Raw genomic sequence first — 21,674 nt, 5'->3', positions numbered from 1 at the left:
CTTTAAGTATCTATCGTTCCCATGGGTAACCATCAGCTCCATCTAAGTCGCGGAGCCCTTTGGACTGACTGCGCACGCACCCTCTGCAGACGACGCTCTGCCTGGCATTCCTTTTTGGCGCGCAGTGGGCTCCGCACGCAGGCGTTTGAATTTTCGACCTTTAGCACTATTCCTCCTCCACCAAGGCTCGCGAAGGGTTTAATACGTGGTCTTCTTCCCACCAGTCCGTCTCTTACCCGTGGAACTCCAGGAGTCCAAGCCAGTCTGGCTGGACCTTTCTCCCCAGGTTCCCTCGCCTGGAGTGTCCTTGCCCGCCCTTCAAGACCCGCGCCCTTTCCTAAGTGATTTGATTACCCAACAGTCTCTTTCCACAGGCCGGGATCCCTTCCAGTCTATGCGCCAGGTCTGATTCATCCCTGTGTTCTCAACACTCAGTCAGCCCAGGACACTTAAATTCTCCCTTGCTGTCTCACCCCACAGCGTCTCGCCGACACTGCTGAGGAAGAACTCGAACCTAAAGTCTTCGGCGCCACCCCCACCCCACCCGTCTCTGCAAGCCTACGCATGCTCCCTGCGACGCGCACGCGCACCAAAGCAAAATCGGCGAGCCCGTTGAGGCCACCTCCATCGACGCATGCTCAGTCTGGCGCTCACGCTCGATTCTTGCGCGCCCAGCCCGCGGCGCATGCGTGGGGCCGGCAGCTCGCGACACCCGATTTCAGTTTGGCCTCGCGATATTTCATCCAGCTGTTCCTCCCTCCGGCTGGCCTTCCTTCGGTGCTGCTTCCGGGATGCCCCGACCTGTCCTGGGTTGACCGGTACCGGTTCTTTTACTTCTCTCCTGCGACGCTCCTGGGCCCCCAGACTCTATTTACAGGCCGGTGGCTTCTGGTGGACCCTGCTCACCCCTACCCTACCCTATCTCGGAGAGCCCGCTGCGCCCCAGGAGCCAATCAGCAGCCGCCTTAGGTAAGAGGCCCGCGTGTGCGCTCCAGGCGGGCGCCCCAACCGGGGCGGGGCGCGGGGCGTGTTTCGGGACCCGCCCCTTCCTCGACCGCTAACTGGTTGCCCGGACTCCCGGCGGCTGTGTGTCACTGAGTACCCAGCTAAAGCAACCCATTAAATGCTGGCTGGTTTGGCGGGAGTTCGGTGGAGAGGAGACAGATGATATGTATACAGCAATTTCAGTTCTGGGGGACCATTAATAGTGAGGGCCTGTAAACTAGCGGCAAAGTACTGCGAAATCCCTTTAATAACGTGCAAAGAGAAATTTAAGTCCTGGGGACACTCGTAGAGGGCGTACAAACGGATCCTTGACTTTTGTCTTCCAAATGACAACAGATACTGTATAAATAGAAATTTAAGTTCTGGGATTCTCCCGTGGGAGGCTTCTAAACAGATTCATAATTATGAGGACGTCCCCTGAGTAAAACATTCTAGACTCTAGTTCCAGGGGAGACCCCATATAAAAGACTGTACATATATATGTAATTGTTAGAGAGTCTTTTAGAAAAAGTGTAAATAGACTCAAGTACTGGGGTGGTGTTGCTTCATTCATACCATAAATACAGGGTTAGGAATTGGGAGACTCTCCAGACAACGTGGAGATAGACACTTTGATTCTGGGAGATCCCCCAAAGGGGGCTTGTTAAGAGATGCCTGAGTACTGAGGAAGTTCCTCAAAGAGCCTTAATTTAATTAGGCTCTTAATTTCTGGGAGGTCGCCTTAAGAGTCCTGTAAATAAACACAAATAGACTGGCTTTATACTTTTTTGGGGGGGTCGAATCCCCAGAGGAGCCTAGAGACAATGTTGCGAGTCCCCAGAATGCTTGTAGGTGAACCCTTAAACTCTGGGGAACTCCCCTTCAGGGCTGTAGAATTGACTCAAATACTGTGTGAGTTCCCAGAATAACATGCATAGGAAGAGGATCCTGCTCAGGCAGAATCTCCATTGAGACAAGAAAACAGACACTTAAGTGCGGGGAAGGTCTCCAGGATAAAGTGTAAACAGACCCTTAATTGCACAAGAGTCCCAGTTTCTGAGGGGACTCTCCATGACTGTAAACAGTCATTTAAGTGCTGAATCAGTTTCCATAAGCATCTTTAAACTGGCCTTGCCCTCCTTTGTCTCAGAAGACAGTCTTCCACCTAGTTTGTGGCTGGGGAAGAGGTCATGTAAAGCAGTGGGAGAGGAGCTAGACAAAATTACTAGCTAGCAAAATTACTCCCGCATCCAGTAAACAGTTATTTCTGTGTTAGCGAAAGTGTCTCACACAGAGACCTGTTAATGTCACTGTGTAATGGAGTAGGAGGTGGAGCGATTCATAGAATGATTTGAAGGCACCTAAGAGCTAAGCAAAGGTCAGCATACTTTTTCTGTATAGGTCCAGAGGGTAGTTATGTTAGACTCAGCAGTGTGGACTGCTCTGCCATTGTTTCAAGAAGCCAGCCATAGACTGTTTATAAATTGATGGATGTGGCCGTATTTCAATAAAACTATTCTCCAAAACAGAAGGCAGACCAGCTGTGGCCCTGTGAGCTACTCAGAGATTTCCCTGGAATGAGGTGTAAACAGCTGGATAAACTCCCTGCTACTGCTAAGTCGCTTCAGTCGTGTCCGACTCTGTGCGACCCCCTGGACTGCAGCCCACCAGGCTCCCCAGTACCTGGGATTCTCCAGGCAAGAACACTGGAGTGGGTTGCCATTTCCTTCTCCAATGCATGAAAGTGAAAAAATAAAGTGAAGTCGCTCAGTCGTGTCTGACTCCTAGCGACTCCATGGACTGCAGCCCACCAGGCCCCTCTGTCTATGGGATTTTCCAGGCAAGAGTACTGGAGTGGGGTGCCATTGCCTTCTCCGGGATAAACTCCCTAGGGACCTATAAAAGAAAGAAAGTGAAGTCGCTCAGTCCTGTCTGACTCTTTGCAACCCCATGGACTGTAGCCTACCAGGCTCCCCCGTCTGTGGGATTTTCCAGGCAAGAGTACTGGAGTGGGGTGCCATCTCCTTCTCCAGGGGATCTTCCCAACCCAGGGATCGAGCCCAGATCTCCTGCTTTGCAGGCAGACGCTTTACCATCTGAGCCACCGGGGATAGAGAGTGGGTCATGGAGGTAACCATATATTTTATAATGTCTTAGATTAAACCCTGGTGAGAGCTTGGAGTTTGAGGGCTGGCAGACCATCAGAAATGGAAGGTAAACACACTGAAAGCAGAGGGACACCAGATGAAAATGGGTCCTTGAGTATTGGAGCCCCCCCACCCCCCAGACATGTGCTATTGGCTTATCAGAAGAGTAGTTGTCAAACTGGAAATCACGTTACAAATATGTTTGGACAGGATTTGCTACACTTTGGGAAAGAGTGTGTCCCATTTTGGGGGGTTTCCCTGGTGCCTCAGTGATAAAGAATCCTCCTGCAATGCAGGAGATGAGAGTTCAGTCCCCAGGTCAGGAAGATCCCCTGGAGAAGGAAATGGCAATCCACTCCAGTATTCTTGCCTGGGAAATCCTAAGGACGGAGGAGCCTGATGGGCTACAGTCCGTGGAGTCACAGAAGAGTCTGACACGACTGAGTGACTGAACAACAATATCCCATCTTTATGTGACCCTCCTGCTATGTGTTACTATTTATGCTGAGCAAAGTGATTAGTAGTTGGGAATAGTTTTGGCTACAAGAGAAGGGGATATTATTTGTCTCTGCATCCAGAGATAGCCAATTTAAGGTTAATGTTCAATTTAAGGTTAATAGGGAATCTCCGAACCTTGTGTTTTGTTCTGTCCTGCCTTCTTTCCATTCAGTTGCCTCCCAGGCCAAAATAGCTGCTTAGACTCCAGCCTCCAGACCCACAATCCTTTCAGCCAGGAGGAGAAGGGGACAAACGGCATGTGCCAGCATCTGTGAAGAAAAGTTTCCCAACGCTGAAAGCAGAGGGACACCACATGAAAATGGGTCCCAAACACACTTCTACTGCCATACCGTTGACCAGAAAGAATTTAGTCACATGGCCACACCTAACTGTAGACCAGCCCAAGAAGTGTATCCTGGATAACCATGTACCCGGCTCAGAGCTGCGGGTTTTATTTCTTTGAAAGAAGTGAAGCATGGATGTTGGGAGCCCACTGGCAATCACTGCCGCAGCCACAGAGCTCTCTTGAAAGGATGTGCTTTCTTGTATTCCAGGGTAAGCCAGATGGAGTGAGGAGAGACTCTCTTCACCCTGGAATCAACCTCATTCTCCCCGCAGGTGACCATGTCTGAGTCTGGGCACAGTCAACCGGGGCTCTATGGGATAGAGAGGCGGCGGCGCTGGAAGGAGCCGGGCCCTGGCGGCCCCCAGAATCTCTCTGGGCCCGGAGGTCGGGAGAGGGACTACATCGCACCCTGGGAAAGAGAGAGACGGGTGAGTGTCTGGGTCCAAGGGCGGCATTCATGCGTCTACTCGTTCCACAGAGGTTTGCTAAGCACCTGCCTTGTGCCAGGGATGTATCTGTGGACAAGACGAATGGTCCTCAGAGAACGATAAAGGGGCTGTCTTAGATGAAGTGGTCAGAGGAGGCTTCTTTGAAGAGCTGACTCATGAGCAGAGACCTGAGGTGAGAGGACAAGCCCTGACAGAGTCTGAATGAAGAGCCTTCAAAACAGAAAAACAGCCAGTGTGAAGGCCCTGATGCCTTTATCTGGTGTGTTCAAAGAGGAGCCTGGGGGGCACCAGTGACTGCAGTGGATGAAGAAGGGAGAGCGATAGAAGATGAGGTCAGAGGACACTGGGGCCAGGCCATGTGGGACCTGCTCGGCCTTGGGAAGCACTTTGGATCTGATGCTGGGAGGGATTGGGGGTAGGAGGAGAAGGGGACGACAGAGGATGAGATGGCTGGATGGCATCACTGACTCGATGGACGTGAGTCTGAGTGAACTCCGAGAGTTGGTGATGGACAGGGAGGCCTGGCGTGCTGCAATTCATGGAGTCACAAAGAATCGGACAAGACTGAGCAACTGAACTGAACTGAACTCAGTGGGATTGGCATTGGAGTTGGAGCTGAGAGGTGCCAGAGCTCCTCTCTTCCAGAGTTGTATAATTGTAGTGGCCATTTCTGTTTGCTGAGCAGTGTGCTGGCACTCTGCAAAGTGCTTTCCGTCCTTTGGTTCTTCTTGAATTCCTGCAGCTGCCCTGTGAAGTGGAGCCTACATTTGACCTGATTTTCACTAATGAGGAGATGAGTCTTAGAGGGGAAGGGACACCCCCAAAGTCACAGGTCAATAGCCTATGGAGCCAGAACTCGAACCCAAATCCAAGGGAGCCTAAGGCATAGCACCCTCATGCCCAGTCTAGAGACTGTCCTGTCCTGGGATTCAGGACTTGGGAACTTCAGCCTGGGCCCCGCCCCACCCTGCTCCTCTCACTGCCAGAACCACACTCCCAGGTTCTTTTTCCAGCGCCCTGCCCACCTCTGGGGGCTGTTTGTGGGGAGGTGGAAGAAGGTAACAGTTGGGACAGTTTCTGAGCCATAAAATGGTACACATGAAGGAAATTTCTTCACAGTGAGCTTGGCTCTTGCTCCTTCCCTTGGGTCTCAGGGTAAGTGGTAACAACAGTCTCCCCTCCCACACACATCCTTCTGGGGAGTGTTACCATCTTTCTGAACTTTCAGCTTCAGTCCCTGACTGAAGATCAACTCCCAGATCTCTGGTCTGTGACTCTGACTTCGCTGCTGAGCCCCGCAGTCTGCTAACTGGCCAGTGGACTCCTCACAGCCTCCACATCTCCCACTGACCCGAGTGTTTTCCTGCCATTTCTCTTCCTCTCAGGATCACTGACAGCCCATCAGGCCTCATTGTGGACACTCCCCACGCCCACCTGCCCTGCACCTATTGCTGTACAAGGTGCCTCCTGATTATCTCCAGTCCATCATCATCTCTCCACCCTCACCTCTTCTTTTTTTTTATTTTAATATTCATTTCTTAGTTCATTTATTTAATTACTTGGCTGCATCAGGTCTTAGTTGCAACATACGGAATCTTTCCTTGTGGCATGCAGTCTTGAAAGCCCAAGGGCTCCATAGTTACAGCATTTGGGCTTAGTTGCCAACCAGGGATCAAACATGCGTTCCCTGCATTGGAAGGCAGATTCTTAACCACTTTTCCCCCAGGGACATCCCCCTCACCTCTTCTTTCCAAAGCACTTTGATATCCTTTGGTTTGTCCGTCATAGGCCAGTGAGTGAGCAGGATTTAAATGTGTCCTCAATATGTGGGTGAAGAAACAGATCCAGTGAGGGGTCAGGACCCTCCCAAGGTTACTCAGGGCACCCGAGAAGGAACAGGACTCTAACCCAGGTCTCTCCCCTTTCTTAGACAGATTTGGGGTGAGTCAGAAGAGGCCTGAAGAGGGTAAGGCGTGGGAATCAGCTCGCAGGTCTGGGGAGGAGAAGGGGACCGCAGGGCTGTCAGATAGCAGCTCTAGGTAGCTTGCTCCTGCCACGTGCCTGATGCCACGTGGACGGCTGGGGAGTCCTGTCTTTCAGCCTCTTAACAGTCCTGTGAGGAAGGAGTTCCTGTCCCCATTCGCCAGATGAGCACACAGGCCTAAGTGAGGGTGGTTCCTGGTCCAGGTCTACACAACCAACAAAAGCCAGGGCCAAGTTGAACGTGGTTCCCTCTCCCGAGCCCCAGCTCCTCCCACCCAGGCTTGTCCAGCAGAGCAGCTGGCAGCGTGGTTCTGGAGCCAGATCCAGAACTGGGATCTGGCTCCACCACTTAATGGCTGTGTGACCTTGGGCAAGCCGGTTAACCTCTCTGGATCTCAGTTACTTCATTCAAAATGTGGGGCTCAAGGTACCTCTCTGACAGCGCTATCTTGGTAGGTTTTGGAGGGGTTCATGTCTGAAGGCACTTAGAGTGGCACTTGGCACTTACCGAGTGTCCAGGGCATCATTGCTGAGTAACTGCCCTCCCTCACCACAGGATGGCAGCGAAGAGACCAGCACGGCGGTCATGCAGAAAACCCCCATCATCCTCTCAAAGCCTCCAGCAGAGCGGGTGAGCAGGGCAGACCCTTTTCTTTGAGAGGGGAGGCTGGGAGAAGTTAGGGCAAGGATCTCTTCCGCTGACCAGCACCTTCTCGCTCCCGCAGTCAAAGCAGCCCCCGCCTCCAGCAGCCCCTGCCGCCCCGCCTGCCCCAGCCCCTCTGGAGAAGCCCATTGTGCTCATGAAGCCCCGGGAGGAAGGGAAAGGGCCGGCGGCCACCACGAGCGCCTCAACCCCCGAGGGCACTGCCCCACCACCCCCGGCAGCCCCCGTGCCACCCAAGGGGGAGAAGGAGGGGCAGAGACCCACACAGCCCGTGTACCAGATCCAGAACCGGGGCATGGGCACTGCTGCCCCAGCAGCCATGGACCGTGAGTTGGGGGCAGGGTGGGATCTGTTTGGGAGCCGACACCCCTTCGCGCAGAGCCTCACCAAGTCCTCTGCCTCCTGCTTTCTCTCGCCTGCAGCTGTCGTGGGCCAGGCCAAACTGCTGCCCCCAGAGCGCATGAAGCACAGCATCAAGTTGGTGGATGACCAGATGAATTGGTGCGACAGTGCCATTGAGGTACTAGGGGGCTGGGCGACTCCTGCTCAAGCTTCTCTGGGTTCCACCCTCTCCTCCCCTCCCCGGTGCCCTCCACTCTCACCCTCTTGGCAGGCAACACCAGCCTAGACGGCTTTTGGGCAGTGGCAGCAGTGAGAGGGATTCTCTGGTGGCTCAGCTGGTAAAGAACCTGCTAGCCAATGCAGGAGACACAGAAGACTCGGGTTCCATCCCTGGGTTGGGAAGATCCCCTGGACAAGGAAATGGCAACCCACTCCAGTATTCTTGCCTGGGAAATCCAGGGAAAGGGGAGTCTGACGGGCTCCAGTCCATTGAGTCACAGAATCAGACACGACTGAGCGCGTCCATGCAGGGTTGAAAGGGAAGGGATGAGAGAGTTTTCACCTAGCTGGGCAGAATCTCAATGGCTCAGCTGTGCGGGTGGTTCAGTTACTGAAATACTTCGATACTGGATGGCCAAGAGGGCCCACTAGCACCGCAGAGCCCCTGGGATCTCCCACTGCCACAGCAGGGCGGCCTCCAGGGCCTGCACCAGTCCTCCTGGCTGGTCGAGCCCCGTGCTGGGCCAGTGCCAACTGGGTTGAGTGTCAACCCTCCGAGGTTCCCCGCTGCATCCCAGGAGCCCCACTCTGGTTCACACCTCACACTCCTGGCTGTCATACCTACTTCCAGTGTCCCAGTCTTTGTTTCCCCTCTTCTGATGTGTTTCCCCTAGACCTGACACATCACTTCTCTTCTCGGATTCTCCCAGGTGATCCCCTCTCCTTCCCAGCTTGCCTGAGTAGGACAGCATGCCAGGCCATCTGTTTCCTGGCCCCTGCTGCCTTGCTGGGTCCACTGTCATGTTGATATCAACTGGGGCATGGGGAAAAAAAAAAGATCACTGTCCAGGCCCTGCTATTGAGCTCTTACCCACAAATCCCCAAATATGGCTCATATAACTGAAGAACTAAATTTGTAGTTTTGTTTAATTTTAATTAAAGTTAAGTCGTCACATGTGGTCAGCGACTACCATATTGAATAGCACTAGCCCTTGATATTCTACTTTGATGGGTCCAGGGTTTGGCCCAGGATTAGATTCTTTTTTTTTAAGAGCTCTCCAGGTGATTCTGAGGTGCAGTAGCCGCATGGAGGGCATGACTGTTTTCCTCGAGGAGTGTGTCTCTCACACCCCCTGGTGGTGAAAGTCAGCGTCGCTGGCAGCCCAGAGGCGAAGGTCTCCAGACTCCACAGGACTCTTGAATCCCACAGACAAGAGCCAGGACCGGCCCGGCTCCCCTTCTGCTTGCTGCTCCCTTTCTCATGCTTTCCCAGTTTCCCCAACTTTCCTGAAGCCCAGGGCCTCGCAGGGGTCACTGCAGTGGCCTGCAGCCACCCGGTACTTTCTTCCACCTGTCCTTTTGTTCCTGAGCCTCTCCCTTTCCATCGCCAAAGTCAGGTGCCCCTTGTCCACTGTGTTCCAGCCACACGGACTTCCTGTTAGCCTCTCGACCAGACAGGCTGTCGTCTACTTTGGAGCTCTCACAAGTGCTGTTCTTTGCAGCAGGAGCATTCCATGTGTGCCTCCACCACCACACACACAGAGTCTCTGCCCACGTGAGGGCATTTGGGGCCGTAAACACTTTTATATCTGACAAGGCAGGGGGGCAGCCACGGAAGTCTGTAGGGCCCCCGTCTCCCACATTCGCAGATTTATGAGGGTTGCATTCCGGCATCTCCCCACAGTACCTGTTGGATCAGACCGATGTCCTGGTGGTTGGTGTGCTGGGCCTCCAGGGGACGGGCAAGTCCATGGTCATGTCGTTGTTGTCAGCCAACACTCCGGAGGAGGACCAGAGGTGAGGGGGCATTGGGTAGGGGTGGAGGGCCGTGGGCCGGGTGGACGCCCACCTTTATCGGCCGGGGTGTTGCAGGTGGTATCACCACAGGACTTTGGGAAGTCACTTCCCCTCCCTTAACCTCAGTGTCTCTGTCAGAAGAGGATGATGATGGGCTGGACCACACTCTACTCTTACGCAGCTCCAAGGAAACCAGTCCTGTTCCTCCCTCCCTTCCTGCCTTACTCCTGGAAATGGTGCAGGGCCAGCCAGGAACTGGGATGGCCCGTTCATTAAGTCTGGATTTAGGTCCATCTTGGTCTGAGCCCTGCGCCAGCTGGTTGACCTCGGGCAAGCCCCTTCACCTCTCGGTACCTCACTTCCTCATCTGTCAACTGAGTTTTGGGAGGGTGAGACAGGATTGGGGAGGCAGACTTGAGCATGAACCTGGCACAGAGCAAACGCTCCCAGGATGTGGCTGTTTTGGGCTGGAAAGCCAGAGTGAGGGGAGAGGCCTGGAAGAAGGCTGTGGCTGCTAGACTAGCCTCTTGCCTGCCTTGTTAGGGAGGATGGGGTATGATTGTGAAGGCAGAGGATGGAGCCGTGGGAGAGGATGTGGGGGAGGGCGGAGTTTAAGAATTAGGGCTCCAAACTCAGGGCAAGGAAGAGAGACAGGCAGGGGTTATAAGGAATAGAGTAGGGGACATAGACAGTCTTAATTCAGGAAGAATCAAGATGGGGGGGGGGGGTGAGCAGAAGTAGTAGCCATTGGGGATTTCTTTGAAACAATAGGGGTCTGTTTTTTTATGAAACCAGTGATTTTGCTTTGGCCTCCATGGATGGGCCTCAGGGGTCCATGACCCTCCCAGTGGTGTATCTGGGGTTCTACATACATCTACAGCCAGGCTTTTCTTCTAGGGAGAGGCTCCATAGTTCCCAGCAGATCTCAGAGGGGCCCGAGGGAAGCCCAGAACGGGTTAAGTTTCCCTGTGGCAAGAACATACACCCCCAGACCCAGAGCTGCGGGCGCTCTGCCTCCCTGCTGGCTCCATCCTGCTCTTCTTGCTCACGACGTCAGCTCCGATCTGGCACAGCTGCAGCTCTCTTGGCTGGCATTCTTTCCATCTCAGCTTCCACCCCCAGCTCTTGGCTCAGAGTCCTCAGCTAGACTCCCATCAGCCTGACATGTCTTTCTGAGGCAGCTCAGCCTGTGGTGTGGTAGACGTTGCTACCAACTTTTGTCATCAGGTCTCATAAGGTTTTTAAAATTTTTTATTTTGTATTGGGGTATAGCCAGTTAACAATGTTGTTAGTTTTAGGTGAACAGCAAAGAGGCTCAGCCATACATACAGATGTATTCATTCTCCCCAGACCCCCCTCCCATCCAGTGTAGGCTGCCACATAACATTGAGCAGAGTTCCATGTGCTATACAGCAGGTCCTTGTTGGTTATCTGTTATAAGGATAGCAGTGTGTACATGCTAATCCCAAACTCTCTAACTGTCCCTTCCCCCCAGCAACCATTAGTTCATTTTCTAAGTCTTTGAGTCTCTTTGTGTTTTGTAAGTTCATTTGTATCATTTCTTTTTAGATGCTACATATAAGAATGTCATACAGTGTTTCTGCTTCTCTGTCTGACTTACTTCAGTCAGAGTGACACTCTCTAGGTCCATTCATGTTGCTGCAAATGGCATTATTTCATTTTTCTTAATGGCTGAGTAATACTCCATTGTATATATGTGCAGCATCTTCTTTATCCATTCGTCTGTTGATGGGCATTTAGGTGGTTTCTGTGTCTTATGTTTTTGTAAACAGTGCTGCAATGAATATTGGGGTGTGTGTATCTTTTGGAGATACTTAACATTTTTTTGTTTGGGATTTTTTTTTTGGTCACACCACACATATGGAATCTTCATTCCCCAACCAGCGATTGTGCCCTGTGCATTGAAAGTGCAGAGTCTCACCACTGGACCACCAAAGAAGTCCAGATCTCATAAGTTTTACTCCTAATTATCTTGAGAATAGGCTTCCCAGGTGGCTCAGATGGTAAAGAATCCGCCTGCAATGCAGGAGACCCAGGTTTGATCCCTCGGTTGGGAAGATCCCCTGGAGAAGGAAATGGCACCCCACTCGAGTATTCTTGCCTGGAGAATCCAATGGACAGAGGAGGCTGGCAGGCTACAGTCCATGGGGTCTTACAGAGTCAGAACCTTGAGAATTCATCTGCTCCTTTCCTCCTCCACACCCACCTCCTGGCCCAGGCCACTGCCACCTTCCCTGGAGGAGGCCAGGAATCTCCTAACTGGTCTCCCTGCTTCACTTCAATTCAATCAGTATTTACGAGGCACTTGCCACAGGCCAGGCCCTGTTCTTCACGTTGGGGCTACAGCAATAAACAAAAACTGGCAGAAATCCCTGTTCTTATGGAGCTTGCATTTTAATGAAGGAGATGGTAAACAAGCACGTTAGATGGTAACTGAACGGGGAAGGGATATAGGGAGGCGGCCTTGGAGCCAGGTCACTGTTTTAAATCAGGTGGTCCAGGAGACTTGGAGGAGGGGAGCAGGGAAAGCATTCTAGTCAGGGCAGGAACGAGGCACCGAGACACCCACATCCTCTCACTGTGGGGTGGAGAGTTTTCAGGTCTGCGTGTCCTGTGCCTGGCGTATGGCGGGTACGCTTGGTAGTGAATAGCTAGCGATTTTGTATCACCGTGTGTCAGCCACTCTTCTAAGGGCTTTACGTATGTTAACCTCACAGTCACCCTGAGAGGTTGAGACTACTGTCCCCATTTTACAGACGAGGAAACAGAAGAAAGATTAAGGAACTTGCTCAAAGCCACACAGCCAGGAAGAGGCAGAGCTAGGGTTTGAATCCGGGCAGCCTGAGGGCATCCCTGCTCTGAAACACCTCAGTCTAGTAATTTTGTTGAGAATTCGCAGGTCCACTTATGGGTTGGGGTGAAGTCACATGATATAAAACGTAGCCCCCAGACAGCAGGGCCATGGATGGAAAGCTTCACAGATGGGTGGGGAATCAAGTCCCACAGGCTCACTCACGGCCTCACTCTGGAGGCAGCAGAGGCCAAGAACCTGACCCCCTGATGACCCCACCTGCTCCTCCGCAGGGCGTATGTTTTCCGGGCCCAGAGCGCCGAAATGAAGGAGCGAGGGGGCAACCAGACCAGTGGCATCGACTTCTTTATTACCCAAGAGCGGATTGTTTTCCTGGACACACAGGTGCCGGCCCCCACCCACCCCACCCCACCCCACCCCGCCTCATGCTGTGTTAAGCTCCTTCCCTGCAAGTGTCTAAGCCACAACTTTGCTTGTGTTCTCCATGGCTCCAGCCAAGCCGTGGACATGCTCATGCCTTTGAGCAAGTTGTGTCTCTTCTTGGCCCTTAGTCTCCTCTTGTCAGATTTTATCCCCCTCCCCTCCCGTCCGTTGTGTACAGAGGCGCCTCAAGAATCAGTGGTCCCCAACCTTTTTGGCACTGGGGATCAGTTTCGTGGAAGACAATTTTTCCACAGGCTGGGCAGACAGTGGAATGGTTTGGGGATGATTTCTCATAAGGAGCTCACGAGCTAGACCCTCACATGTGAGGTTCACAATAGGATTCGCGCTCCTATGAGAGTTTAATGCCAGAAGGTGGAGCTCAGGCAGTAATGCGCACATGGGGAGCGGCTGTAAATACAGGTGAAGCTTCATTCAGTTGCTTCTGCTCACCTCTGGCTCTGTGGCCTGGTTCCCCCAGGGGTTGGGGACCCCTGCTGTAGCCTATTGGTTAAAAGTGGGGGCCCTGGAGTCAGTCTGAAGCCAGATCTGACCTTTAATTCTTACCAGCTGGGTGACTAAGTTTTAACCTCCCCCAGACACCTCAGTTTGTTTATCTGTGAATGGGGTTGATGGTTGTTTTCAGCTTCATAGTCAGTGACCAGTCCAGGCAGCGTGCTGGGCACAGGAGCTGGCATGTGGGAAAGCTTCAGGCACCTGAGTGTCACGGGAGCCGGCCTGTCCTGTGATGCCTGGCAGCTTTCCTCAGCTCCTCCGGGTTCCCCGTTCCTCAGCCTGGCATCCAGGGCCCGTGTGGCTAGCTTCCCTCAGGCTCGCCACGGGCTCACTCCCGAGCTGCGCCACCTCGACCAAGTTACTTAACATTTCCATTCCTTAGTTTTCTGAAGCAGGATAGAGAACGTTACCTCCCTCCTGGGGCTTCTGTGAGGTGTCAGTGAGTGAGCACAAGTGAAGTCCTATCAGGGCCTGGCAGGAAGAGGGTTCTCAGTACTGTTGGCCGTCAGGACCGGCACCAGAAGAACACACTCTCTGCCCCTGCTCTGTTCCCTGGCCACTGCCTTCTTCCTGAAGACTGCTTGTGGGGAAATGCCTCCTCCCAGGAGCCACCGCCTCTGAGCGCCTGCTGGTGCCCATGTGGCCGTCCCAGCACCGCTCGTGACTGACCGCGGTCTGGTTCTCGTGTACGACACTCGCTCCCCCGCTGCCTGCAGCTCCTCAGGGAGCGTTAGTGCAGCAGAGTTCTGGCCGCCGCACACATGGGTGACGGGAGAGTGGGAACCCTTGCACAAATGTGGGGTGAGGCCTGCGTGCTAGGACCCCCGGCACCTAGAGACACAGTGACATGGCTTTGGGCAGGGCCAGGAGCTCCGTGGAGCAGAACAGAAGTTAAGATCCAAATACCACTGTGGTGTCTGGATCCAGTTCCAGAAAGTGAGCCCTTGGGAAAACCTCTTTCTTAAAGGATTCCACCAAGTGCAATAAGAAATAGATAGCCCAGCCACTAATTTAGGCTCTTGTTTTTCTAAATGGAATGTTCCTTTAAGAAGAGGTGATGAGCTCACCGCAGATTCTTGCACACCCACTGATACCGTTTTTAAAATCCTCACCAATCTTCACATTAATCATGGTTATTTGACCTAAGTAATTATCTTAGTGAAATTTTGAAGGCATTTGAAACAACAAAACAAGGGTGTTGTAGGGACATGACTCATTCATGTAGATGTTAGATTTATTAGCCCTGGAAGCATTCTTCTAGGGCAGGTGACACTTGAGAGCAGTGGGGATTTGCAAAAGAGCTGGGGAAGGTGAAACTGCTTTGAGACTTTTTTCTTTCACTTCCTCTGGCTGATTAGCTCTGTACTAATTAGAAGGAAGCTGCCTGTGTTTCCAAACTTACTTTGTCCTGAGAGGCAGTGTACTTGCCATCACCAAGTGGAACTTGGGTGACTGTGTACCCTGGGATCCCTACGCCCACCCTGACAATCCTCTTTCTTCCTACCCCAGCCCATCCTGAGTCCCTCCATCTTGGACCATCTCATCAACAATGACCGCAAGCTGCCTCCAGAGTACAACCTGCCCCACACCTACGTTGAGATGCAGGTGAGGGGACCGAGCCAAGCCTGGGGACCCGGGGCAGAGAGCTCATGGGTATGGGTTTTCCAGTTCTACTTGCAAAGAGCCCGGATACCCTGAGAGCTGGTGGGAGAAGATGGCATCAAGAGTTGGGTCTGGCTCTGCCCCTTGGGAAAGTAACCCCCGACCTTAAGCCTCCACATCCACCTGTATGACTAGGGGCTGACCATTGCCATCTGGCCCGATCTAGGGACAGCTTGGAAGGGAAGTACCACTGCAGTCTGGGCACACAGTAGGTGCTTATAGGCTCAGAGGTCCTTGTCCTGCAGCCCCCTCAGCTGAGTCCTGAGATTAGGGACTCCATTCTGGACCTGGGGACCTTCAACCCTGTTGTCCCTTCCTGCCCCCTCAGTCACTCCAGATCGCCGCCTTCCTCTTCACGGTCTGCCACGTGGTGATAGTCGTCCAGGACTGGTTCACGGACCTCAGTCTGTACAGGTGAGGAATTTGGCGGGGTGAGCCAGGGGAAGGACGGGCCCCCAGATTCAGCGATCTGCCCAGCTCTCACCACTCCCATACAGCAGCCAAGGGACCCTCTGAAAATTTAAGCCAGAGAGGGTCACTGCCACTGAATCCTCTCTCAGCGCACGCACGTAGACTGCGCCTGTCACTCCTGGTAAAATCCGAAGCCCTTCCCCTGCGTAGTTTACAAGGTCCAGTGTAATGTGGTCCTGGTCACCCCATTGACCTCTCCCACCACATCCCTCACTCCTTCCATCAAGGGTATAGCGGCCCCATAGCTGTTCTTCTTGCTACTTTGAACCTCTGCACTCCTCATCCCGCAGCCAGAAACATTCTCCCTGGGTGCCAGGCCCCCCCTCATGTCCTTGAGGTCAACCCGAGGCCTCCCCTGACCCACTGAGTCTCCTGTGACCCTGCTGTGTACTTCTCTGCACCGATGACACAGCCTTCTTTATGGTCTTTCTCCCTCCTTAGAGTGTAAGTCCCAGTGCCTCGCACACTGCCTGGCACAAGGTGGACGTTTAACCCTAGTTTGTTGAATGAACAGCGTGCTGAGGAGCTGGCATGTCTGGTTCTTCGAGCCTCATGGTCCATCTCCTCCAGGCACGGGTGCTGTCCCCGAAGTACCCTGCTGGGCTGGGAGGGGAAGGAGCCAGGATCTGGCAGGAGTGCTGCCTAAAGCAGCTGGAGGTTCCAGAAATGCCCCCAGATAGGACTGGCTCCCATTCATAGGTCCCAGGAGGTAGCTGTGGGTTGGCCAGCAGCCCTGGGCTCAAGGCCCAGGCAGACAGATGGAAGGAACGGGCGCTCACAGGGAGGGGGAGCCAAGCTGAAGGCAGCAGATGTCCCCAGAGTCAGGCAGCCCTGGGTTTGAATCTGTGTCCTTGTTAGGCGGCGGCTGCTTTTTCCACAGCTTCTCATAAGCAAACGGTGTCCTGCGATGAAGTGAGTTAAAGAATATAAAGCGTTCAGCGCAGTACCTGAAGTGAGTTAAAGAATGTTAAGCGTTCAGCGCAGTACCTGGTACATAGTAAGATGTTGACAAGTAGGAGCTTAATGTGTGTGCTGTATAGGCTGAGGGTCTGGCCAACAGTAAAAAAACAACTTGTTGGGAGAGCCAGCTGACATGACCGGATCTAAGTGGCTTTATTCTGAAACATCCCCCTCCTCCCACCATTGTCTGTTGGTTCAGGGGACAAGTGTATTGGACGTTGTTTAGGCCAGTCGCTGTCCTTTGCCCTGGGGATACAGGTGTGATCGAACAGATAACATGGGCTGCCCTGGGGAGTTCCCATTCTTGGTGGGGTAGGGGGTGCGTTGTGGGCTGACCTGGCCCATGCAGAGCCTCAGGTTTAAGTCAGTGTCTTCAAGGCGGGCTTCCCAGAGTGGGTGAATCACTGGGAACTGTGGGCGACATACTTGTGCGTGTGTCTGTATGAGGAGAATAGCCAGAGTTAATCAGACCCCATCATCTCTTATCTCAGGTGATAGGTTTATTTTATTTACCTTTATTGACATATGTTTGGAAAAATTTACTTTAAAATTGCATAAAGTGAGAACTTATATTGATGCAAAAACCTGCACAGCTTTATTCATGATTGCCAAAACTGGGGCAGCCAGGATGTCGTTGAGTAGATAAATGGATCCGTGAGTTGTCGTACATCCACATGTTGTTGTTGTTCAGTTGCTCAGTTGTGTCTGACTCTCTGCGACCCCATGGACTGCGCCACACCAGGCTCCTCTGTCCTCCAGTGTCTCCTGGAGTTTGCTCAAATTCATATCCATTCAGTCAGTGATGCTGTCTAACCACATTATTCAGTGTTGAAAAGAGATGTGCTGTCATGCCATGAAAGACATGCAGAAGCTTCAAATGCATATAATTAAGTGAAAGAAGCCAGTTTGAAAAGGCTTCATACTGTACGATTCCAACTCTGTGACATTCTGGAAAAGGCAAACCATGGAGACCAGTGAGAATACCAGTGGCTGCCAGGATTGGGAGGCGGAGGGGGAGCAGAGACAGCTTAGGGCCGGGCAGCTACTCAGTGTGACGCTCTGCGGTGTGCTCACGTGATTTTTTTTTTTTTTTATCAAAACCCATAGAACAGACTAACAGCAGGAGTGAACCCACATGTAAATTGGGGGCTTTGGGTGACAGTGGAGGGTCATCAGAATGTTGCTAAGCTGGGGGCGCGGCGGGGGCAGGCAGTCTATGGGAAATCTCTGTACTTTCCACTCAATTTTGCTGTGAATCCAAAACTCAAAAAATAAAGTCCTTCTGGATGGCATGAATTTGTTAAAAAACACATAACATGTTGATGCGGGTCCATGAATTGGTGTCTAAGGGTTGTCTCCGGATTCCCTGAAATTGTGTGAGGAACGTGGTGTCTGTGTGGTGTTTTTTCCCAGCGTGGCTCTCGCTTTAATCAGATCGGCAAAGGGAGCCCCTCCTTCCCCATCAGTGGGATACAGAGGGCGGTGCTGGAGCGCCAACCTCTCACCCCAAACCCCCAGGTTCCTCCAGACAGCAGAGATGGTGAAACCCTCCACCCCATCTCCCAGCCACGAGTCCAGCAGCTCGTCAGGCTCCGAGGAAGGCGCTGAGTACTACCCCCACCTGGGTGAGCCGCTTCCCCGGGGGCTGGAGGGGTGGGCAGGGGGAGAGTCAGGGCAGAAACCAGGAACGCTCTGGGGAAGGAGGCGCCGGGGAGGAGCGCCTGCGAGAGCTGTGAGGAGGGGGGCCAGGATTGTCTGCCACTTCCTCTGAAGGCCCCCTCAGGCATCAAGGGCTCGACCCCCAAGTCTGACTTTGGCTCTTGGATCAGAACGGGAACCTCTTGGGGGCAGGACCCTAGTCTTCCCATATCTGGATCCCTGGCCTGGGGCTTAGGGAGTAAGTGTCAAGTTGGCCTGAGTGGCGCCGTGCACCGTGGCCACCCTGCCTGGGGCCCCTGCACGCATGTCCTTGGCCTGCTCTGTCCCTGCCCTGCTCTCCTGTAAAGATCTGGCTCATTATGACGCCCCTACAGGCTCTTCCCTATTCTTCCGCCTGGCCTGGTCCCTGGTCTTTCTGGCTCAGTCCTGATCACATGCCCATCTACTCTTCATCTTTTCCATCAGACTAGGGGCTTCCTGAGTGCAGAAGCCAAATCTAACTCATTTTTCCAGGTCCCCAGCATCAATCAGCACAGGGGCCTGGAACTGAATACTTAGCCGTGATCAGAACTCGGGGTCAGGGCAGGTCTTTGGAGTGAGGAGGGGAGTCCGCGTGGCAGAGCACCAGCTGCCTCTCAGACTCCGCCTCCCCCCTGACACCCGCGCCCCCCACCCCACCCCGCCCCAAGTCTTCCTGCAGAATAAAGCTCGCCGGGAGGATTTCTGTCCCCGCAAGCTACGGCAGATGCACCTGATGATCGACCAGCTCATGGCCCACTCCCACCTGCGGTACAAGGGTGAGGGTCCCCTGGCCACCCCCAAGCTGGCCCATGGCCACCTGGCTCCTGGTCCAGTCCCACGGCCCCTCCCCCAGACTGGGGAGGGAGGTCAGACGTGGTCGCCTGACCTTAACTTGACCACCCAGCACAGACGTCCCTCCCCGCCCCCGGCCCTGCGCCACGGTGCCTGCAGCCTCTCACGGGTTCTCTCCACCAGGCACTCTGTCCATGTTGCAGTGCAACGTCTTCCCTGGGCTCCCGCCTGACTTCCTGGACTCTGAGGTCAACCTGTTCCTGATGCCCTTCATGGACAGCGAGACAGAGAGCGAAACCCCACCTCGCGCAGGTCCAGCTCCCCCCCGAGGGGATCTGGGCCGTGGGGAGACACGGGCTGCCCTGGTTTGAGTGTGAGAGACTCTTCCTGGTCTGAGCAGAGATGCAGGCCTGTCCCTGAGTTGCTCAGACCCTTTCTTGGGAGTGTGTTTCCAAGTTGTGGGAGAATGGGAGGACCTGCACTGAGGCTGAACTCAGAGGTGCTCCTGAGAGGCCAGGATGCTGTTGACTGGGAGGCTGGCCCTCTCTTGGCAGGCTCCCCCCTCCCCTCCTAACCTCTAACTTTCCAGGACCTGGTTCCAGCCCCCTCTTCTCCCTGCTCCCTGGGTACCGAGGCCACCCCAGCTTCCAGTCCTTGGTGAGCAAGCTTCGGAGCCAGGTGATGTCCATGGCCCGGCCGCAGCTGTCACACACGATCCTCACCGAGAAGAACTGGTAAGAGTGCTCGGCAGAGGGAGGGGGTCAGTGTGAGGGCCCCATGTCGAGGGTCTCGGGGATCTCTCCACACCTCAGCACCTGTCCCGGAACATTGATCGCCACCGTCTTGCTGCTATTCTGTGTGATTTTGAGTCCTCATGAGCTGGTAGTGTGTAGGTCTCGTTACCCGTCTTACTAGTGGGGAAGGTTAGGCTCAAAGAAAGGAAGTGTTGTATAGTGAGGTCACATACGTGTAATTAGGTGTCACTTGACTGCAAGGAGTAGGAGCAGTGAGCCTGGTTAAGTTAAAGGATTTATTCTAAGACCCTGAGTGCAGAAAGCATAGTAGCACCGGAGAGGAAAGCAGAAAGCCGTCAGGAACCACGGGCGCCACGTTCTCCAGCTCCTGCTGGCTCGCGGGTCCTGTGGTCCCCTCCACTTTCCCACCTCTGCCCTCAGGCTTTCTCCATCTGCCCTCATAGAACCCTGCACCACCTCCCCAGCCCTGACTCTACGTGACTTTCTATGGCCAGAGCCCACAGCAGGGCTGCCGCAGATCCAGGACTGCCTCATTTCCAAGGGAAACAAGAACTTGAGAAGTAGCTTTAGCTTGGTTCCCTGGGTCTGTCCAGTCGGCTGTGGGCAGAAGGGGCAGGGAGTGTGGGCATAGCAGGATGCCACTTGGCAGGTGCATGGCCTGGGGGATTGGAGGTCTGCTCCTCTTGTTGGTCTGAACCAGGACCCAGCGGGGAGGAGAGAACTGGGGAGGTGGTAGGGTTATGCTGCTGCTGGACATTCCTAAGGGTCTTCCGTGGTGGCTCAGTGGAAAAGAACACACCTACCAATGCAGGAGACTCAGGTTCACTCCCTGGGCCAGGAAGATCCCCTGGAGAAGGAAATGGCAACCCACTCCAGTATTCTTGGCTGGGAAATCCCATGGACAGAGGAGCCTGCCAGTCTAGTCCATGGGGTCACAACAGTCAGACACAACTTAGAGACTAAATGACAACACAAGACATATCTGATCATCACACGACTCGGGGGGCTGAAGAGATAGACCCATACCCATGAAGGCCAGCACTGAGGGGAGTGGGAAGCAGTTTGGGCTCACAGCTGGGGGCTTGCGGACTTCAGCCTCGCATCCCCCAGGGAGGTGAGGGGCTTGGGCCACCTCACATTCTCTGCATCCCAGGCAATGGGGTCGGTCATGCAGGGCCTGCAGCCAGGGCAGCGCTGACTCTTGACCTCCCCTCACAGGTTCCACTATGCCGCCCGGATCTGGGACGGGGTGAAGAAGTCCTCCGCCCTGGCAGAGTACAGCCGCCTGCTGGCCTGAGGCCGAGGGGAGGAATGTCACACAGAAAACCCCCTTCCGGGCCCCCGGTGGGTGGTCACGGGCTCCCTCGTTCTCCCCCCACAGGGTGGAGAAGGGCAGCAGGCCTGATGGACGAGGGACCGCTACTTCCTCGTCTGGAGACACGAGGGGTCCAGGGCCAGGCCCCTACCCTCCAGGGAGTGTTGTTCAGGGGGCGACTGAGATCCAGCCCAGCAGCTGGGCGGGCAGTCCATCCTCAGCCCCCAGGGCCATGCAGTGGGAGGAGCCTGTGTGGTCACCAGGAAGCCCTGCTCCGTGCCGGCCTTCCTCTGCAGGGACCAGAGCAGCAGGTCCCTCTGCCCTGACTCCAGGCTCCTGCCTGGAAGGTGAGGCATCTGGGGAGCTCTTCATCGGAGTGTCTGGTGGTTGGAATAAACGCAGTCACACAAGTCTGTTCCGGTGCTTCTCTTCCTCCTCCCCAGCGTGCCGTCCTGACAAGCCCCGAAATTTCTGGTCCCAGCCCTTGGGGACAGAGGAGCTGTGGCCTCCCATTGAACTTCCTGTGGGGACACGTCCACTGAAATCAGAGTTGTCAGCAGATAAAGACAAGTCTGCTGAGGAGGAAGCCTCTGTAGAGAGGGGCTTTCTGTTTCGTGAGGTGCTGTCAAGCCTCCTGTCTGTGTGTCGTGGAGAAGAACGTGCAGGCCCTCGCGTTTCATCTGTTCTCTCAAAGATGGTGCCAGCCTTTGGGGATACGGCCTAGCTAAGCGCAGTGCCTAATTCAGTACGTTAAAAAGTAGGACAGGTCCCTAGTTAAATACCATACAGAGTCACTCAGTGTCCACGAGGGATTGGTCCCAGGACCCTTGCAGATCCCCAA

At 54.0% G+C, this 21,674-nt stretch overlaps 1 protein-coding gene across 2 annotated transcripts; it reads left to right on the top strand.

Moving 5' to 3' along the window:
- Nucleotides 1-684: 684 nt before the first annotated feature.
- On the top strand, nt 685-21,244 carry SMG9 (SMG9 nonsense mediated mRNA decay factor). 2 transcript variants are annotated; one of them, XM_055552588.1, is made up of 14 exons: nt 696-969; nt 4,248-4,403; nt 6,964-7,038; nt 7,133-7,397; nt 7,494-7,591; nt 9,317-9,429; nt 12,535-12,646; nt 14,708-14,803; nt 15,189-15,274; nt 17,810-17,916; nt 18,640-18,747; nt 18,947-19,075; nt 19,353-19,497; nt 20,737-21,244. In XM_055552588.1, the coding sequence occupies exons 2-14, from the start codon at nt 4,254-4,256 to the stop codon at nt 20,813-20,815; spliced, it is 1,563 nt and encodes a 520-aa protein (XP_055408563.1). In that variant the 5' UTR covers nt 696-969; nt 4,248-4,253; the 3' UTR covers nt 20,816-21,244. The 2 variants fall into 2 exon arrangements, with proteins under 2 accessions (XP_055408564.1, XP_055408563.1); XM_055552589.1 differs by lacking the exon at nt 20,737-21,244 and having other exon boundaries at nt 685-969; nt 18,947-19,136; nt 19,353-19,488.
- Nucleotides 21,245-21,674: the final 430 nt, after the last annotated feature.

Source organism: Bubalus kerabau, chromosome 17 (genome assembly GCF_029407905.1).
Source record: "Bubalus kerabau isolate K-KA32 ecotype Philippines breed swamp buffalo chromosome 17, PCC_UOA_SB_1v2, whole genome shotgun sequence".
Classification (NCBI taxonomy): Eukaryota; Metazoa; Chordata; class Mammalia; order Artiodactyla; family Bovidae; genus Bubalus; species Bubalus kerabau.
This window is presented reverse-complemented; position numbering and strand designations above follow the sequence as displayed.

What these genes read in the sequence shown, in the direction of transcription:
- SMG9 (XM_055552588.1), top strand. Translation starts at nt 4,254, where the DNA reads ATGTCTGAGTCTGGGCACAGTCAACCGGGGCTCTATGGGATAGAGAGG. An exon ending in ACGGACCTCAGTCTGTACAG is followed by an intron (nt 15,275 to 17,809) that starts GTGAGGAATTTG and finishes CCAAACCCCCAG; the next exon opens with GTTCCTCCAGACAGCAGAGA. An exon ending in CTCCCACCTGCGGTACAAGG is followed by an intron (nt 18,748 to 18,946) that starts GTGAGGGTCCCC and finishes TCTCTCCACCAG; the next exon opens with GCACTCTGTCCATGTTGCAG.